Source organism: Phaseolus vulgaris, chromosome 6 (genome assembly GCF_000499845.2).
Source record: "Phaseolus vulgaris cultivar G19833 chromosome 6, P. vulgaris v2.0, whole genome shotgun sequence".
Taxonomy (NCBI): Eukaryota; Viridiplantae; Streptophyta; class Magnoliopsida; order Fabales; family Fabaceae; genus Phaseolus; species Phaseolus vulgaris.
Window position 1 is genome coordinate 20,850,601 of NC_023754.2, and position 18,029 is coordinate 20,868,629.

Sequence of the window (18,029 nt, forward strand, 5' to 3'; positions counted from 1 at the left end):
GTGCATTCCAAAATGATATGGTGCATGGAGAATTTGCCATTAAACTTTAAATGTCAACGTTAATGTGAAAGAAAATAATCTCAATTCACAACTCTTAAGTTATTTTTGCTAAAAAAAATCACATTTTAGAAAAATATTACAAATTCTATAATTTTTAATATAGTTTTTTTCAGAAAAATAAACACATTTTGAATCATACCAATTATTTTCAAATCTAAAAATATATTTTTAATTTTACTGTCCAAAATATATATTTTTAAATATATTATACAGTATAAGATTTCAAAGTTCTTTTTTAATCTGTAAATATTTTATAAAATTTATAATTTGAATTATTTTTTAAATATATTATGAATTATAGAATTTAGAAGATATTTTAGGAATAAAAAAACATTAATATAATAATACAGATAATTTTAGTATTTGAAGAGTTATGAGAAGAAAAAAGTATTGAGGAAGAATACGTCAATAGTGGATTATGGTTGGAAGGGTTGCTGTTAAAGTTGTAGCTTAACAGAACAATATGAAACAAAATTTTCGAAAGGGACCTGTCAAAAGAGATGCTCACCACCACTTTCTGCAATTGATATGTTATATAGCATTTGTTTTGTAACATCCATTTTTTTTAATATTTTATAAATAAATTATCTATGAAAAGAAAAAAATTAAAAAGAAAAAGAGTATAGTATGGTATTATTGCAACAACCTTTTGAACTATATTCTCATACTAGAGAAACTATTCAAAACAGCTTATTATTTTAATTAACCTTTATATTCCTTTTAGCTTATAATCATTTTAAAAACTTAAAACAAACACATGATGCATAAAAATGGTTATTGTTTTTTAAAAAAGGACATCTTTATTTATAAAAAGAGTTGTAAAAAAGGTGTCATATGTTATTTTGATACATCTAAAAAACAGGATACTTTAAAAAAAAAAACAAAGTGTATTATTTCAATATCAACAGCTATTAATAAAATACACGAATAACAAATTTTGAAGTCATTAAAACCTAAGCAATAACATTTCAATGAATAATTGTAATGCATTTCTTTTTATAATATAATAATGTAATTTCTCAAGGAAAGAATTTAAAATTCAATATTTTCTTTTTAAAAATATTCCTTAGGACTTACGAGCTATGTAGCACATGTACGGATACGGACACTGACACAACGTGGGTACGAACATGAAGATACGTATAATTTTTAAAACGTAGGATACAAGGACACAAATCTATATATTATATAATTTTGAAGTATATAAATTGAAAATAAATATTTATGTGCAAAAGTATGTTTCAGATTTTTTTGGAGCAGGAAAATATTTTTCATAACTGATTCAAAAGAATTTGTTTTTATTTTTATAATCATAATAAAATTTTACATAATAAATTTGAATTTTTAGAAAAATATTGTATTTATACCTTTTAAAATTGTGTTAGAACGTGCTAAAATTTCAGAAAATCTAACAAATATTTTTTAAATTGAACACTTTATTGATAAGTGTCTTATCCGACAAGAATATGTTTTTTAAGAGAAGTGTCTGAGTATTGTAGGAAGTGTTTAGTTTATAAATTATAAAAGTATTTAATTAATTAGTAAATAAATCAAAAGTTTCCGTCTAGGCGCAGCGCCTTCAAACGACGTCGTTTAAGTCTAGCGTCAACATCCCAATTTCGAGGGCAATTCTCTAACCTGGAGCAGAGTTGCAGCCATTGAAGAGTGTAGTAGTTGCAGAGAAGGAAAGAGTGTTCAACTCAAAGCTTTCAATGCCTTTACTTCGCATCGCAAGCAAGATTTTACATTCAGCAGCAAACCAAAGTTGCAAGCACCAGCACCAGCACCGAACAATCTTTGCCACGACACAGTTGCAAGGTTCATGGATGGAGAAGGTCAAAAACGTCATCACAGGCCAAAAGACCACGCAGTCCCAGGGAGACGCGTCAGAAGTCAATTCCGATTCATTCACTCTGATTCGTCAGTTCCTTTTGATTCCAATTTCGCCCTTTCTTCTCCTTTCTCAAATATCTCAGACACTGTTTTGTACATTTACTTAACCCAGTAAGAATAATGATATCATTGATCTCAGGTTTTGCTGATGAAATGAAGAAGGCAAGAAGAATTGGCGCGTTTAAGGAGTTCATGGTTGGACGAAGCAGCGAAGCCACTTTTTCCTCTGCCTTCGAGAAATACGAAGCCATAATTCGATATCTTGGGGTTTTGGACTCCACTGGAGAGGTTTCTGGAAAAATTCATTCTTCACAATGTTTATTTATGCATTTATTAATTAATTTGTGATTTATTCTTCTGGCTTTTATCCTTTGTTTTGTTATCTCCAGAATCTTCAGACTGCTCAAAAGCAAGAAGCGGCAAAGCATTGTGGCTGCACGCTTGCTGATGTAGAGAATGCACTTGCTAAGTTTACTTGGGCCAAAGAAGCACAGAAGAAGATAGAGAAGTTAAAAGAAGAAGGAAAACCAACGCCAAAAAGCTTTGCTGAAGTAATGCTTCTTCTTAACACTTTAATTCCTTGCAACCTAGTTGGGTTCAATTGATCATTTTTCTGGGAAGAAATTTTAGTTTTTTCATTGGTTCATGGAAAGCTTACCATTTTTTTACTCTCGCCTTTGTAGTAGTTCTACTCCAAAATAGGTCTTGATTGGGCAGTTTTATCTTGACATTTGGGGTTTGGTATGCGTAGCACGATTTGGGTCCATTATTAGCCTAGCAAGGTGCTAAGCCTCGGCCCTTGGGTGAGGTCCATAGCTTATTTCTGGTGATAACTTATAACTAATTAGTTGCTTCTTCAATGGGATTACAAAATTTCAGAATTATGCTATTGATTCATTATGACTTCTTTCTTGATTTCGGGTTATGTTGCTGGCAATGTTGTACAGCATTATGCTTCAAATAAAAACAAAGTATCTAAATGTTGATGTCTCCGTCAATGTGTTATATTTTTTTCTTATCTTTTATTGTTGGTATTGATATTTAATCAGAATTTCTTTCAAAACTTGTTTGATTTGGAAGTATGTATATCTAATGCAACTAAAGTCATTACCTTTTTTTGATGACTATGGTGCGTGTGAGTACGTGCAACAAGATAACAACTGAACTTTGAATGCCAAATAATTAGCCTAATTGCTTTTCTGGGTGCTTATAGCCATATTTTGATAACCAGCCATATTTATATTTAATTTTCTCTAGGTCCAAAAGCTGGTTGGTTCTACCCCATTGGACCTTGCAAGGTCTAATTTGGCCAAAGCTGGACAAATTAGCAGGAATGCGCCCTGTCCATGTGGTTCAAAGAAGAGATATAAAAGGTTGTCTTTTCTCCCTTTTCCTGTTTTGTTTAAGCGAGTAAAATATTACTGTCTGTCCATACTTGCCTGGGTTTTCTTTGGATGCTTTTTACACAGTAGCTGATTATGAGGCTAAAAGAATTGTTTTCAAAACTCCTTAATCCGTAGCCTCCTTAATTTGCTGCTTTTTGTATTATCTTGTTAGATATTAGAGTAGTTTCCTGCCTAATGTCTTTTATTTCTTAATTAGTTTCTGAAAAGCTGGATTTGGTGTATTATTATGTGTGAAAACTATTGCATTGTTGCGTGTTTAGTTGTAAACAGTAAACTCTGACTTTTCTTTCTTTCCTATTCAAATAGTAAACAACTTTTTTTATCCCCCAAATTTGATGAACTTTAATATAAGAAGTGCAGAACCCTTATGTTCCTCAATATTAATTTATGAAGGTGCTGCGGAAAGGATTGAAGGAATTCAGAGATTAAATGTTAAACTGCAAGTAAGCCTGATCGGTTATGGAGGTATCCCTAGACATTGCTGAATTGATCTAGAGTTATACCCTGTTTTGTTCTGTACCGATCTTGCTGCCCAATTCACTCGACTGCAAGAATGCCCACAATAAGTTGATTTAGGATGATGTATTTTGCTGAAGAATTGCGCAATTTTGTTTAGCTTTCCAATTTTTGAGGTGGTCACAGGCAGAACCAGAAAAGTATTTTTGTTCAACTGAAGAATAGTTAGTTAATTCTCCTGTCTCTCACACCTGCCTAAATGGCAAGGGAATAAGAAGAACTGTATTCATTTTAAAATTAGAAATGCTTCTACTCATTTGTTTACTGATATATAACAGCATTTTATTAAATCTATCGGATTCGAGATTTGGTACTCAAATTGCATTAATAGATTTTGGTTTTGGTATATTTGGTCAAGGTTAAAAGAAGAATGGACGAGAAATACACGGTTCAAAGATGGCTGTCAAGTGAAGTGGAATTGCTTAAATTAATTATCAAACTGGGGATGAAAAAAATTAAAACATGGATGCTGGAAGTATTTGCTCAAAATGATCGAAGTTACATGTTTGAACTCCTATAACTTGCCCTCTGTTCTCTGCAAGTGATCTAGTTCTAGCAGACCTAAGCAATCTATGGATAACATTCTCCTATCTCGTGAGATTCGAGACAACTTAGTTCATTAATTAAAAGTTGGTATCTGTCAAACGCATTGGTCATTCATTTGAGGTCTAATTGTACAAATTTCTCGACATACCCTTCCAGAAAAAAGAAGAGAAAAAAGAAGAAAAACAAATAAAAAGTTAATAGAGTTTTAAGAGATTTTTATTAGTTCTATAAACTAATTTTAGTTTATAAAAAAGTTAAGTTTTAGTTTTGTTTTTTTCCTATAAGGAGTGTAAGAAACGAATTTTTGTCGTTAGAAAATGGTTATGCATGTATATATAGTAATAAAATATCACAAGAAAAATTGCAGGAGTGTTATCCGTTACTAATGACCATTCCCTTTTACCAGTAAGTTTCAAGGAAACCCATAGTGGTTGAGTTGAGTAAGCATAATTTTTTTAATTATTTAGTCATCATACACAATTGTAAGGAAAAACTGTGCCAATGCAGAGGATTACTTTTGAAAGAATGTTATGGATCTTCTCAAGTTATACATTGGCATGATAAGGTCATATGAATATTTTATATTCCACTCACCCTTAATGTGTTTTTTTATAAATTTTCATCCATTCAACATGCCAAAGTCTAGTTCAGTTATTCGGCAATTAGTTCAAGGAAGAAAATATTGTTCAACAAATAAACGAAGAAAAGTTGAACTATTTGTCTTATCTCACTTCAAAGAGGTAAATAAATGTGGGAACTACCTGGAAAACTTCATATTATGAACCATGGAAAGATATATGGTTTTGCTTTCGAGTAGTTATTTCCTTAACTTCAGCATGCTTAATAGTCCCACATTGGCTAGTATTAAGCATGCGATAGTCTTCAGGGTGTTTAAATTAAAGCTGACCTCCGGCGGTAGAACATACTTACCTGGATGGGGTCAATGGGTGATCATTAAGGCTCATGGCCTAGGTTGGTGACCTCCATTGCACTCAGGAGGGGTGCCCACTTAAGGTCTCCCAAAATGGGAGAATCTACATCGTAATTTGTGGAAGCGGGGGCCTGCGTTCGCGCGGCCCCTACCAAACTCAGTTAAATTTTTAAGTATGAGATAATCACCTATTATATCATTCTTGTTTAATGTGCAAGTTGTATTTGACTAAACATAAAATGTATAAACCCAAAACTAGGCCCGTACCAAATTCAGTTAAAATCTTAAATATAAGATAATCACCTATTATATCATTCTACTTTTGTCTGTGAGATCAGAGTGTGTTACTATAGTATCTATTTTGTCTACCTATTGTTGTCTTTCGAAAAGTTATAGTGTATACCTACGTTTGATTAGAATTAGATTTAATATTTTGTAGGTTGAAAAGCTGGTTGGTTCAATACCATTTCTTCAGAAAAAATCCTCGACAGCAATAGATTATTTTTTCTGTTGTGGTAGTTGTTTGCTCTTCAATTAAACTAGTGAAATGTTGCTATCTGTCCATGCTTTCTGTAGTTCTTGGCTTTTCTGGGCATACCTTTACACAAAAGCTGATGTGTTGAACTTAATGATATATCCATGTGTTAAATCTCCCAAGGACCCAACACAGTTATAGCATGCTACTTTTCTATCATTTATTTAGATATTATAGTAGTTTGCTGCCTAATGCCTTTTATTTCTCACATTTCTATCAGAAAATCAGACCTCCAGTGAAACAACAACTTGTATTCACACAAAAAACTATAATATGCTTAATATTTAAATTGGAATTGGTGTTTTATTTTCTATCATAAGCAATTAACTCTTTGACATTTCTCTTTCTTTTTTATTTTAATCAAAGTAGGAAATTACTCTTTTTTTATCACCACAGATGTTATGAATTTAGTATTTAATATAAGGACATAATCTTAAAAGGGTTTTCATAATTGACCACAGTATGTTCCGCAGTATTCATTTATGAAGGTAAGGAATACAGAGATTAGAGGTTAAACTGCAAGGAAGCCTGATCTGTTATGGAGGTACCCTCTCCTTATGCAGACATTCTTTTTTATCTAGTTCAGGTCAAATTGCTCAATGCTCTAGACTGCAAGCATGCTCACAGTAACAGGTTTTTGGTGAACAGATGCATGATTTTGTTTAGCTCTTAATTTTTTGAGGTTGTCATAGGTAGAAGAGTAGTTAATTTGTTTTATTTCTCCTTCTGCTGCTTAAATAGTCAAGAAAACATACGATTTAGAAATCCAATTATAAGTAATAGAGATTGACCTTAAACATCTAAATTCTTACCTGCTTGCTTGAAAACATAAAATAAAGAATGATTTATATATAAGGGTTTAAAAAACATGAGAAAATAATTAGACAATCCTTGCATATATATACGGATACAATACTATCACGGTTAAATTTTATTATAATAGCAACTCCCTAGCCAACTGAAAATAGTTACACAATATAACACCTAATTATTTGACCTCTATGCAAAGGGCACACTGGGGTGTGTATCTCCATTTGTACTCTCGTTTTAAAAGTCAAAGTGCCTCAACTTCTTATATTTTAATACCAGTAGGAGAGGTGCAATTAGTTTGTTTGGATCAATTATTTACTTTCAAGACAAAAAATGCTAAGAGTTTTTTAAAAACCGAGAACCAAATTGGATCTTCTTGCTATATCTGTTCACTATGTTGACACCATGTTTCCCTCTTAGTGAAAAGGATTTCAAAAATAAGTCTTCAGTTGAAAAAGATTTATACAAGATAAACTAGTTCAACTAGATCTGGTATTATTTTCCATGTGAAATGCATGATTTCAGTATTTAATAGCAGTAAATCCTTAAAAAACAGGCATGTGTGAAAATGATTAGAAATGCACCAGGTAGTAAATTCAGAACTGATGCATTTCACATAGAAGAACAACTAAACTAGTATTTGTCTTAGTCCCACATCAATAAAAATGTACTTACTTTTAGTTTTGGATACTTTAAGTAAAGAGTAACTGGCATAATTGTAATTTAACCTGGACGGGTTAATGGGTAAAAAAGGTCTATTGTTTGTCTGATGACTTTTATCTTCAAACTTAATAGATAGAAATTCGTTTCCAAAACTAAATTCCAGAACTTTATGTATATAGAATTTACTAAACATTGAATTAAAATTAAAATTCTAAGTTTAAATAAAATGGTATAAATTAGAATTCTAGTCTTTCATTCTATCAATCAATTCTTGTTTAATCATCAATGTTTGACCAGCAAAAATCCTTTCAAATATTAGTTATATGTCACAATCAGAAGTCATACACATCTTTAGATATTTTGTTACAACATTTATATAAATAAAAGTTATCTATCTATCTCTATATATATAATATAAGGATATACTTTTTGATTGTTCTATTAAACTAAGATAACTGTTGGAAAAATCACACTTACATAATATTGGGCTTGGAAGGTCCTTTACTTGTGGTGCACACCACAGATCAATTTATAAAGTTTAGAAATCAAAATACTCCAAAATTTGACCAAGATGGAATCTGTGGATCTCTCTACTATTAGACTCCGGCCATTCAAGATTAGTGATGTTGATGATTTCTTCTTGTGGGCAGGGGATGATGAAGTGACCAGAAACCTCCTATGGAAGACTTGTGGCTCTAAGGAAGAGGCTTTGACCTTCATAAGGGATGTTTGCATACCTCATCCATGGCGTCGCTCAGTCTGTCATGGTGACTGTTCCATCGGATTTGTTTCAGTATATCCTTGGTCAGGTGATGAAAGGCACAAGGCTGACATAGGCTATGCCATTGGGAGCAGCTACTGGGGCCAAGGGATAGCCACCAAAGTGCTCCAGATTGCTGTGCCTCAAGTCTTCAAGGACTTTCCCAATTTGCTAAGGTTGCAGGCTTTTGTTGATGTTGACAACAAACCTTCCCAGAGGGTGTTGGAAAAGGTTGGCTTCATTAGAGAGGGTGTTCTCAGAAAGTACACTTATTTCAAAGGAGTTCTTAAGGATTTTGTTGTGTATAGTTTCTTGTCCACAGAGAAGATTCTTCCAGGTGACTAGATTATTTCTGCTGATATTTAGTCTGCAAATAAAGTATGATTCACTGTAATATGAAAATCTTGTTTGTCATAAATAAAATATAAAACAATATAATACTTTCCATGAATTGCTACACTACAGTTATTTGTGAAATTTATCTTAAATCTATTTCAAACACAAGCTTCTGCAAAATTGTTTTGCCCTTAAGCATATATAGCTTATTTATCAGTTAGTTGACAGATTTTTTAATCCAAGAAAAGATTCGCAACACACACTTGCAGATCAATGAAGATTAGTCACACATCGCTCAAAGAAGTGGAAATCTTGTTAATGGTCAAAGTATAAATAATTGTTTATAATTAATTATTAACAATATACAATTAAAATTGGAATAAGTTGAATTTATCAAAATTTAAAGTGTAGTATAATGGATAAACTTTTATTAGTGAGTAATATTTTATTTGATTAATCTCTTTAGGCAAAATTTATTTTCATAGAAATTAATGTTATTTAAGATATTCAAATTTAGTATCACTCAAACAATATAATTATTCGCAAGTAGAACTTAAAAACAACTGAAACCATACTTTACTGTGTTTTTTTACTTAAATTTTCATATATTTTATATATTTTTATTCTTATATTCTTTTTATAGTTTTTTTTTCTCTATATCTTTTTCCTCCAAATCATAGAATTTATGACTTTGTTCCTTTTCTTTTATCCTAATCATTTGTAAACAAGTAGGAGGTGGAGAGGAGTGAAATAGAGTGAGATGACAATGTCAAAACAAATTGTTTAATATGAAAATAAGAAAAAAGAATTTTAAAAGGCTAAACAAATCACTAATAATATGAAAGGTTCCCCTTCATATAAAGTCAATAAAAAAATCATCACATTCAACTTATTTAAACTTAGTTGCGATTTTGTTTTTTAAAAACATATTAAAACAAAAAATATATAAATTATTTTGTACTTTAATTCCTAAATTATATCAGATTATATTAGATTTATCAGAACTATAATTAGAATTATTCAATTTATTTTCTGAAAAGTTATAAATTTGTATTTAAATTTTTCTCAGGTTAAATTGCAGTACAAAGAATAACTTGCTACTAATAGTCAATTCGCAATGGTCTAATTAATATAAAACATATAAATCAAGTTCAATAAAAAAGGGAGACATGACATAATCATTATCAATAATTAATTAAATTAATAGTATGGTGTGTCAAATTAATCAAATCATAATTCTATGGTCGGGGCAGATAACAATTTAAATTATTATCAGAAACAACAAAATTCATCTGCACACTAGATAATTTTTTTTTATATCAGCACTCCATACTAGATAATGACTTCAAAATGATGACTATGGCCATGAACACCATTCTACCATCAAAGTTGAGAGAGATGACGAGATCATTTCATGGTCTTAGCATGAGATGATAGACTGAATCTAAAAAAAATAAAAAAATACAATAACAACCCAATAATAAATAATATAATGAAATTTTTTCGGTTCATAAGAAGAATATAGAAATTCAAGTTTCTTTCACCAGGTTGGATTAAAATTAATACGGATGAGACTCTTAGGGTATCCTGGTCTTGCTGTTTGTGGAAGTATTTTTTGTGGGAGTATGAGAAAGTTTATTGATGTTCTCTCTGCATTTCTTGAAGTTCAGACTACTATGATTGTTGAGTTTTATGAAGTTATACATGCTATGGAGAAAACTCAAAAGTAATGTTTGGCTTGAATGTGATTCTGTCTTGATTTGTGATGCGTTTACTTCTATAACTAATGTTTCGTAATCGATGAAATACTTGTCTTAATTACTGTAGAAAAATCAAGTTTAGGATTACTCGTATTTTTTCGTGAAGGAAATGCATGTAATGATAAGTTTTGATAAGTTTGAAATTATAAAATTTATGGGAGTGCTGCAAGAATTCATGAAGGTGCAAGAAGAAGCAGCCCACATTCATTATTGGTAGCAAGAGGACGGGCCGAGAGAGACCCAAAAGACTAGCAAAAACTCCTAATAGAATGCCAACAACACACAACTCTAACCTTTTTTTTATTGTTAATTAGATTTTTTTTTTATTGAAATGTATTGATTTGATTCGAAATATTACAGTAAAATATTTGATTAACTTGATATGATTTATTAGGGGACTTGAGAGTTTTTTATTAGGAGTTGAGTTTGAGTTTTCAAATAATATTGAGATGATTAGTAATTTAAAATGCACAGTGTGTATGATTGGAGTTTTACTCACACTCTTCATATATTCATGCTTTCTCCCTTGTGTAGTTCATCACTAACTAATTTTAAATATAGTGATTAAGAACGCAATAAATATGCAAAATAACTTCTTTTTCCAATATAAACAAATAATCATTTTAAATTTAAACTATATTACTATATTTTAATTATATATATATATATATATATATTTATTTGAAATAATTTAATATTCAGTAAGCATATTGAAATTTTAAAGGAGAAGGATAGGAGAATAAATATTAACTTTACTTAAATGATATAAATAAGTCTTATTATTTATAAATATTAATATTTTCAATTCATTTGATTTAATTTTGTGGTTCTATAAATAATTTCTTTTTGGGGAAATTTAAAATTTACATACTCAGTGAAATTGATAAAAATAAAATAACAGATTATGATCACATAAGGTCTTATTTGTGATGTGTTTAAGAATATAATCAAAATAAGATTGTACTTGACCTTTTGTTTCTTCACCATATTCAACTGTGACACCTACTCCTTTTCATCCAAAACATCTTTGTTTTGTTCATCTCTCCTCCAACTTTGGACACATGATTATCACTTTCATTTCATGCCATTTTTGTGATGATGTCCCATCAACCCCTTGGCATCAAATTGTGCATGCCATTTCAATTTATATTTTGGTCATCTTTCATATATGGAGAGATGTTCTCTTTCCTATCTCTTCATTCAAACACATAAATCTCTTCCATATTTTTATCCATTTTAATTTATACCTTTTAAATACTTATGTTTTTTTTTCTCCTATATAATTTAATTAATGGAAGAATCACACAAATGAAAAATCAAAATAGATAGATATAAATAGTAAATAGAAGTACTCCCTAGGATAAACTTTTCTTTATTTTTGTAATGAAATAGTATTTCCAGTCCAGCCATTGCAATGACTTTTATTTTTTCATGTTAAAAAAACATTTTTTTTAATATGGTAGATCATTAGATAAAAATATGTTAGATATTTGTTTGAGAATGAAGTCTTCATTTAACAAGATTTATATATTTAAGTAGTAATAGTGGATAAAAATGATTTCGAAAACCATAAAAATGAAAATGACTGGCAGTTTGCCAAAACAGTAATGGTTGTTGCATAAGAAACTTAAATGCTCTTCATGTTTATTATACTTATTATTAATATAATTTATACATATTAATAGAATTATTATTAATAATAATAAAATAAATTATACTCATATTATTAAATTATTATTAATATTATTATTAACATTATTATTAATATTATTATTAACATTATAATTAATATTATAATTAATATTATAATTAACATTATTATTAATATTATTATAAATATTATTAATATTATTATACATATTATTAATATTATTAGTATTAATATTAATATTTAATAAATTTAATATTATTATCATCAATTTAATAAATTTAATTTAACTAATTTATATCATAATTTCAAAAATAAAATAGTTATGACAATATATAAATAAAATAAATTTAAAATAAATAATATTTAAAATAAACAAATATTTTATATAACATTTAAATAATTTAAATATATATTTTATTTTAGTCAATTAATTTTAAATCAAACGCTTATTTAATTTAATAAATCTAATTTAATTAATTTATATTCAAAATTGATAAATTAAATAATTTATTATAACATTAAAGAAATAATTCTAAAATAAATATAATAAAGAATTCAAAATTAAAATATTTATTATACATTAAAAATATTTAAATTTTAAAATTCTAAACATGCGTGGGCTATAGCGGACGCATATGCGTGAGCTATAGCGGACGCATATGCGTGGGTTCTGTGGGCAACGCAAAACCGACGCCTATGCGTGGGCCGCGGCCGACGCAAAATTTAAAAAAAAAAAAAAAAATTAAATCAATATATGCGTCTGTTTTGCGTCCAATGTAAATTTTGCGTGGGCTTTTACTCATTTTGGCCGACGAGAGTAGCGTCCGCAAATGGCCCACGCAAAAATTTGGAAGCTAAATCAAGTTTTTCTTGTAGTGAGAAAAACTGAAATACAATAACAACACTAACAAAATAAAAAGAAAAATAGTAATATTATATCATCCTCAAGAATATAAAGTCTTGAACGTTTTATGGGGTAGAGGCTTTGTAAACAAATCAGTTGTTTGCATGGAAGAGGAGATGAAGAGTAACTTGATTAGTTCTTGGTTTAGCTTTTCACGAACTATATAGGTAGTAAATTTGTATATGTTTTTTTCCTTCGTGAAAAATTTGATTGTGAGCAATTTAGATTGTCGAATGACTGTCATAATAGGAGGAAAGAAATCCAAAAATCTTGCAAGAGATTATAAACAAGCCACTAAATTACGCAAGTGGTGAAAGCTAATGCTCTATACTCAACTTTCAAAGAACTCCTTGAAATGATTTGCTTTTTTTATTTATTTCCAGGAGACCAAAGTTTCATCCAAATATATACAATTGTGGAGAAAAATACCTGCACCAGGAGAGACTTTTAGGTATTTGAGAACGTGTAAAGCAGTATGAGATTAGGGGTGACAAAGTGAGGCGGCCCGGCCCGCGGCCCGCTGAAAAAAAGTAGGACGGGTTGGCCCACATAACTTTAAAATGTAGAAATCTTTTGTCTGCATCTCCATATTTTCTTTTTGTAGCTTCATATTTCACATTCCAAATATTTTAATAACATCTTACTACGCATGTTTAGTGAAAATAATATTATGAGACCATTTTCCTAATACATATAAATAATAAAAATTCAAATTTTTTATTTAATTTTTTATTTCTTATCAATTTGTGCCTCGGTTAGTTTTGATTCATAAATGTGATCAAACATTATTTTTGAGACTTAACATTTCACTACCACTAATGGTTTCCTTTTTATGCACCCTACACAAACCTCTGGTTATGAAACTTGAATCAAACAACTTGCAAAAGATCTTGTTTTTTTTTGGTTCAAAGATGTTTCAACCCTATATATTATTATAATAGAGATACTCAATCTACACCTCCAAAACCTACATAGTAAATATATTTCTATTATCTCTTATTTCATTCAATATCATCTTTTTTTCACACCTCATTTCCTTATGGGTAGAAGACTTATTTTGTACTCAATACCACATGTTTATTATATATTGTACAAGAGAGTGATATTTAACACTGATATCGAATACACAACTCCAAATATTAATATTTTTATGGATGTCAAAAGTATAGTTTTTAATTGTACAATAATGTCTATATGGTATTTAACAAAAAATAAATATTATGTGTATTTTTTTATCGGCAAAATATTATGTGTATAGTAGAAATTGATAATAAAAAATAATTTTCGCATTTTTTTAAATCATATCTACATTTACGGAAAGATAATGTCAAATTCATCTACATTCATCTTAAAATAATATATATATATACATATATATATATATATATACATATATATATGTACACACACAAGTTTGTATATTTTTTAATACTAACATATTTTTTTCATTAATTAGATTGTTTACCTCCTTAAAAATCATATTAATTCTAATTAAATAATCAAAGTTTATTATATAATCTGAAAATGTTAATTTAATTTCATGAAATCTTTTATGAAAAAAATTTGTAATATTAACAAAAAAAATTAAGATAGTTTTTATATTTATATCATTTGAAAGACTTATAAACAGTAAAGAAATTATATATAAAGATTAATCTCTAAAACCTAAATGTCATACACTCGTATCAAGAGATAAGTTCAATTGAAGGGAGTGTTTACTGGCAATGTTTGTGATATCAGCATTCAACAAATAAAATGTCATACATTTATAATCACCCTAATTATTTTTCTACACACCCTAAGTTAGAGCATTAGATATCATGATTTGTAGTTGGGTTAAGATTATTAATTCATTCTCATTCATCTGCACTGCACTAACAAACACCTCTTAATATTTATGCTAATTATTAACAACAATTTAATAACCAATTGCACAACTTCATAATCTCTGTTACTTTATTACATGACTTGCACCCACCAACCTGAACTTGGCACACCCTTGTGCACCACAAACAAAATGTAGTATCCCGGCGGTGCAATCTCCGCCGTCGAAGGCCCCACCACCGTTGCATAATAAGCTTCTCCGCCCAGGTACGTAACCCCACGCAACTTCAACACCACCATCCTCTGATTCTGTCCAAAAGAGTGCGTCGTAAACGACGGTGCCAAGATCCTAATCGACACGTCACTCGCCGAACCAAAATCAGACACCGAGAACGTCACATAACAAAAAGTTCTAAACCCTAAAACGTTATTATTCGTAACATACCTAATCGTTGGCCGCACCGGATTAAACTCCGGCGCCAAATACGGCGGAGAAAACGCCTCCAAGCTAAGATCAGTGGGGTACTCAACCCCAGTGAAGTTGTAAAAAACGTGAGGGTTGCTACCACCAACTAAAACCCTTCCATCTTTCAACAACACAGCCGAAGAGTGATATAACCTAGGTCTTGATGCCGGTGCCATAATACTAAACCGATTCACCGTCTCCGATGGCCGGAATATCAACGGCGTCAACACCGGCTCACGGCCGTGTTCCCACCCAGCTGTCCCGGCCCCTACGCCGTTAATTATAACGACATCACCGTTAGGGAGGAGAAGCATGTCACCCATTGCTCGTGGCATCGGCATGTTCTCCATCACCCAATTAGGGTTAGGATGAGTGAGTCTCAGTCTCCCGCACGAGGCAAGGGCTTGCATGAAGCTCCCACGTAAGGCGCTTTCGAACGAGCCGCGAGGCGCTCCGCCGCAGACCACCACTTCAGCTTGGAGTGGAACTAGGTTTTCGTCTAGCGGGAGGAGAACGGAAGAACCCGAGCTAGGGTAGTTACGAGGATCTTCACCTGGAATTGGAGGGAACTCTTTGATTACACTGTTTAGTTTGTAGTCAAATAACACGGATTTTGTGTTGGCGAAAATGAACAGGTTTCCATCGGGTAAAAGATGCACGAAAGGGTATAGATTATTTTCACTTGTATCGGAGGTTCGCTGAAGAAAGTTAAGAGGAACAGAAGAAGGATAACTGTTAGGGTTAGCGGTTTTAGGTAAGAATTCGTAGTTGAATTGTCTTCTACCTCCAACAACAATGACACGAGCATCTGGGAGTATTTGGTTTGTTGCATACCATCTTCTTTGTGATAACAAACGTGGGAATTCGACCCAGTCGCAGGTTTCGTCGAAGCACGGGGTGAACATGCGAATGTTACGTTCGCCATCGTTGTAGCCCCCGGTCTGTATCAAAGTACCGTTCGGAAGAACCGCTCCTGAGGAACACCATGTGTCGGTTTGTATCATTAAGGGTCGCAGCGTGTTGGTGGCAACGTCGTATAGAGCGGAGTGAGCAGAACAATCGAGTTTTAGGGCAATGTCAAAGGGATCCATGCGACAACGGCCATTGGAAAGAGGAAGGTATGAGTGGCCAAAATCAGTTCGATCAAACATGATGACTTTGTCGTTGTGGAGAAGTTGCATGTGCATTGGGGATATGCCAATGCTTGGGTGCAAGAGCTGCCATTGTCCTTGGTTGGCAAAGCGTGATGGCAGAGTCTGAGCCTGAAAACATGGAAACAATGAAGCTAGAACAAATGGTATTACTATTAGGATCATGATAGTGCTCATTCTTGGTAATTAGGTAGGGAGAAGGAGAAGTGTTGGAAGAATTTGGTTGAGTTTATTGGTGAAGAGTTGGTGGCGTTGGGTGATAGAAGGAATTGAAAGGGAAATTAATTTATATTTGTACAGAGTGAAGCATGAAACATGTTTGATGAAAAGAAGAGAAAAAACATGCATAGATATAATTACAGGGAGGAACAAAAAGGAGGGTATCTTTGAAAGGAATGGTTGATTCAGCAGCTAAAGGAGTGCAGGTGAAGCAGTGCAGTTTAAAGGCAAGAAATATGATACCAAAAACCTACACATCTTCAGTTGATTTTAAATCATAGTGTCCACATGTTCAGAAAATATAGGGCACCACACTCAAGGTAACTTTTTCAATGTAAAGTGTCAACCCACAATGATTTTAATAGGGTATAAAGCTCAAATGAGAAAGAAGAGTGTATACTCATGCTCTTTTCAACATATTTTTTTAATCATGGATTAAAATTAGAAAATTTTATTTCAATTACTGGTATGTTATAATAATTTTCAATACTATAAAATATATATACGTTGGTATCTCACATCCAATTAAGATAAATATTTCATATTATATAAATAAATATAAATATTTAATTTGTCTTAAAGTTAAATCTTTAATGTGATAAGAATTTATGTTCTTATAAAATTAATAATTTTTACCTAAAATATAATCTTATTTTTCAAGTTTTGATGATCTGTTTTGTAATTGTCGTGTGAAAATTAGATGATTTTTTTTGTCTAAGATTACTAAATACTTTGTACAAAAGCATATGAGTAACATTTAATTTTAGAATATGTACTATTTTATTTTCTATCTATCTGTCAGTCTTTTGATGCATATTTGAATGATTTAAGCATGATTTTTGGGATTTTAAGAATTTATTTAACTTAGCCGCTAAATATGGTCTATTATAAATAACGTTCAGATTTGGAAGCTTTTTTTTATCTTCTGAATGTAAATATCTAGAATCTATGCTAAATGTTTTTGGATTACTTTTCGAAAAACAAAATTAAAACAACTTGCGCCACTGTCACTGCATCCACCGTACAAAAACGAAAATGCTTGCGTGAAAATACAACTCCACCGCAGGTAGCATAAATCTCTCCTCCTCCACCACCACAACAAACAACTACACCTCCACTCAAAACATCTTCACCACAGCAAATAAAAGTGACAAGGTCAATTTGGATTTTAAGAAAAATGTTGGGTGCAGGTTAAATTGATCTGGTCAATTCTTTCCTGCACCCAACGAACTTTTTAAAACTCAATTCTGTCCTTGTTTTCTTTATTTTAAAAAAGGTGTAGTTGAAAAAAAAAACTTAATTTTCATCTTCTCTTTGGTTGATGCTGGTAGTGGACGTACCGTTTTCAGTGTAATACACTGAGAATTCTGGAAAAACTTATGAACATATGCATCTTCTGGATAACCCACATCCAAAACAGCGAAAAAACTTCCAGACATAGCATTCGCAGCGCATAAAGGCGTTCCGCTATATCCGGAAGGCAATGTCAATGAGAAAACACTTTTTTTGCGTGTCGTCTCTTCTTGTAGCTTCGTTCTCTCTTGCCATCCAACTCTATCACATTCGATACCGCCTCACTGACCACCACCACCACAATT

The 18,029-nt window shown here is 31.2% G+C and overlaps 3 protein-coding genes and 1 non-coding gene across 4 annotated transcripts; 3 read left to right on the forward strand and 1 right to left on the reverse strand.

Moving 5' to 3' along the window:
- The first annotated feature begins 1,600 nt into the window (after window positions 1-1,600).
- On the forward strand, window positions 1,601-4,194 carry LOC137831754 (uncharacterized). The gene is made up of 5 exons (XM_068639558.1): window positions 1,601-1,980; window positions 2,093-2,241; window positions 2,343-2,504; window positions 3,211-3,326; window positions 3,753-4,194. The coding sequence occupies exons 1-5, from the start codon at window positions 1,773-1,775 to the stop codon at window positions 3,769-3,771; spliced, it is 654 nt and encodes a 217-aa protein (XP_068495659.1). The 5' UTR covers window positions 1,601-1,772; the 3' UTR covers window positions 3,772-4,194.
- A 1,149-nt stretch (window positions 4,195-5,343) lies between these two features.
- LOC137833714 (U1 spliceosomal RNA) lies at window positions 5,344-5,504 on the forward strand. The gene has a single exon (XR_011084783.1). It is a non-coding gene; the product is annotated as a U1 spliceosomal RNA (small nuclear RNA).
- A 2,321-nt stretch (window positions 5,505-7,825) lies between these two features.
- On the forward strand, window positions 7,826-8,571 carry LOC137833107 (uncharacterized). Its single transcript, XM_068641480.1, has one exon. The coding sequence runs from the start codon at window positions 7,932-7,934 to the stop codon at window positions 8,463-8,465; it is 534 nt and encodes a 177-aa protein (XP_068497581.1). The 5' UTR covers window positions 7,826-7,931; the 3' UTR covers window positions 8,466-8,571.
- Window positions 8,572-14,613: 6,042 nt separating this feature from the next.
- On the reverse strand, window positions 14,614-16,721 carry LOC137833108 (aldehyde oxidase GLOX). The gene has a single exon (XM_068641481.1). The coding sequence runs from the start codon at window positions 16,387-16,389 to the stop codon at window positions 14,731-14,733; it is 1,659 nt and encodes a 552-aa protein (XP_068497582.1). The 5' UTR covers window positions 16,390-16,721; the 3' UTR covers window positions 14,614-14,730.
- Between the last annotated feature and the right edge of the window lie 1,308 nt (window positions 16,722-18,029).

What these genes read in the sequence shown, in the direction of transcription:
- LOC137831754 (XM_068639558.1), top strand. Translation starts at nt 1,773, where the DNA reads ATGCCTTTACTTCGCATCGCAAGCAAGATTTTACATTCAGCAGCAAAC. An exon ending in TTTTGGACTCCACTGGAGAG is followed by an intron (nt 2,242 to 2,342) that starts GTTTCTGGAAAA and finishes TGTTATCTCCAG; the next exon opens with AATCTTCAGACTGCTCAAAA. An exon ending in CGCCAAAAAGCTTTGCTGAA is followed by an intron (nt 2,505 to 3,210) that starts GTAATGCTTCTT and finishes AATTTTCTCTAG; the next exon opens with GTCCAAAAGCTGGTTGGTTC.
- LOC137833107 (XM_068641480.1), top strand. Translation starts at nt 7,932, where the DNA reads ATGGAATCTGTGGATCTCTCTACTATTAGACTCCGGCCATTCAAGATT.
- LOC137833108 (XM_068641481.1), bottom strand. Translation starts at nt 16,389, where the DNA reads ATGAGCACTATCATGATCCTAATAGTAATACCATTTGTTCTAGCTTCA.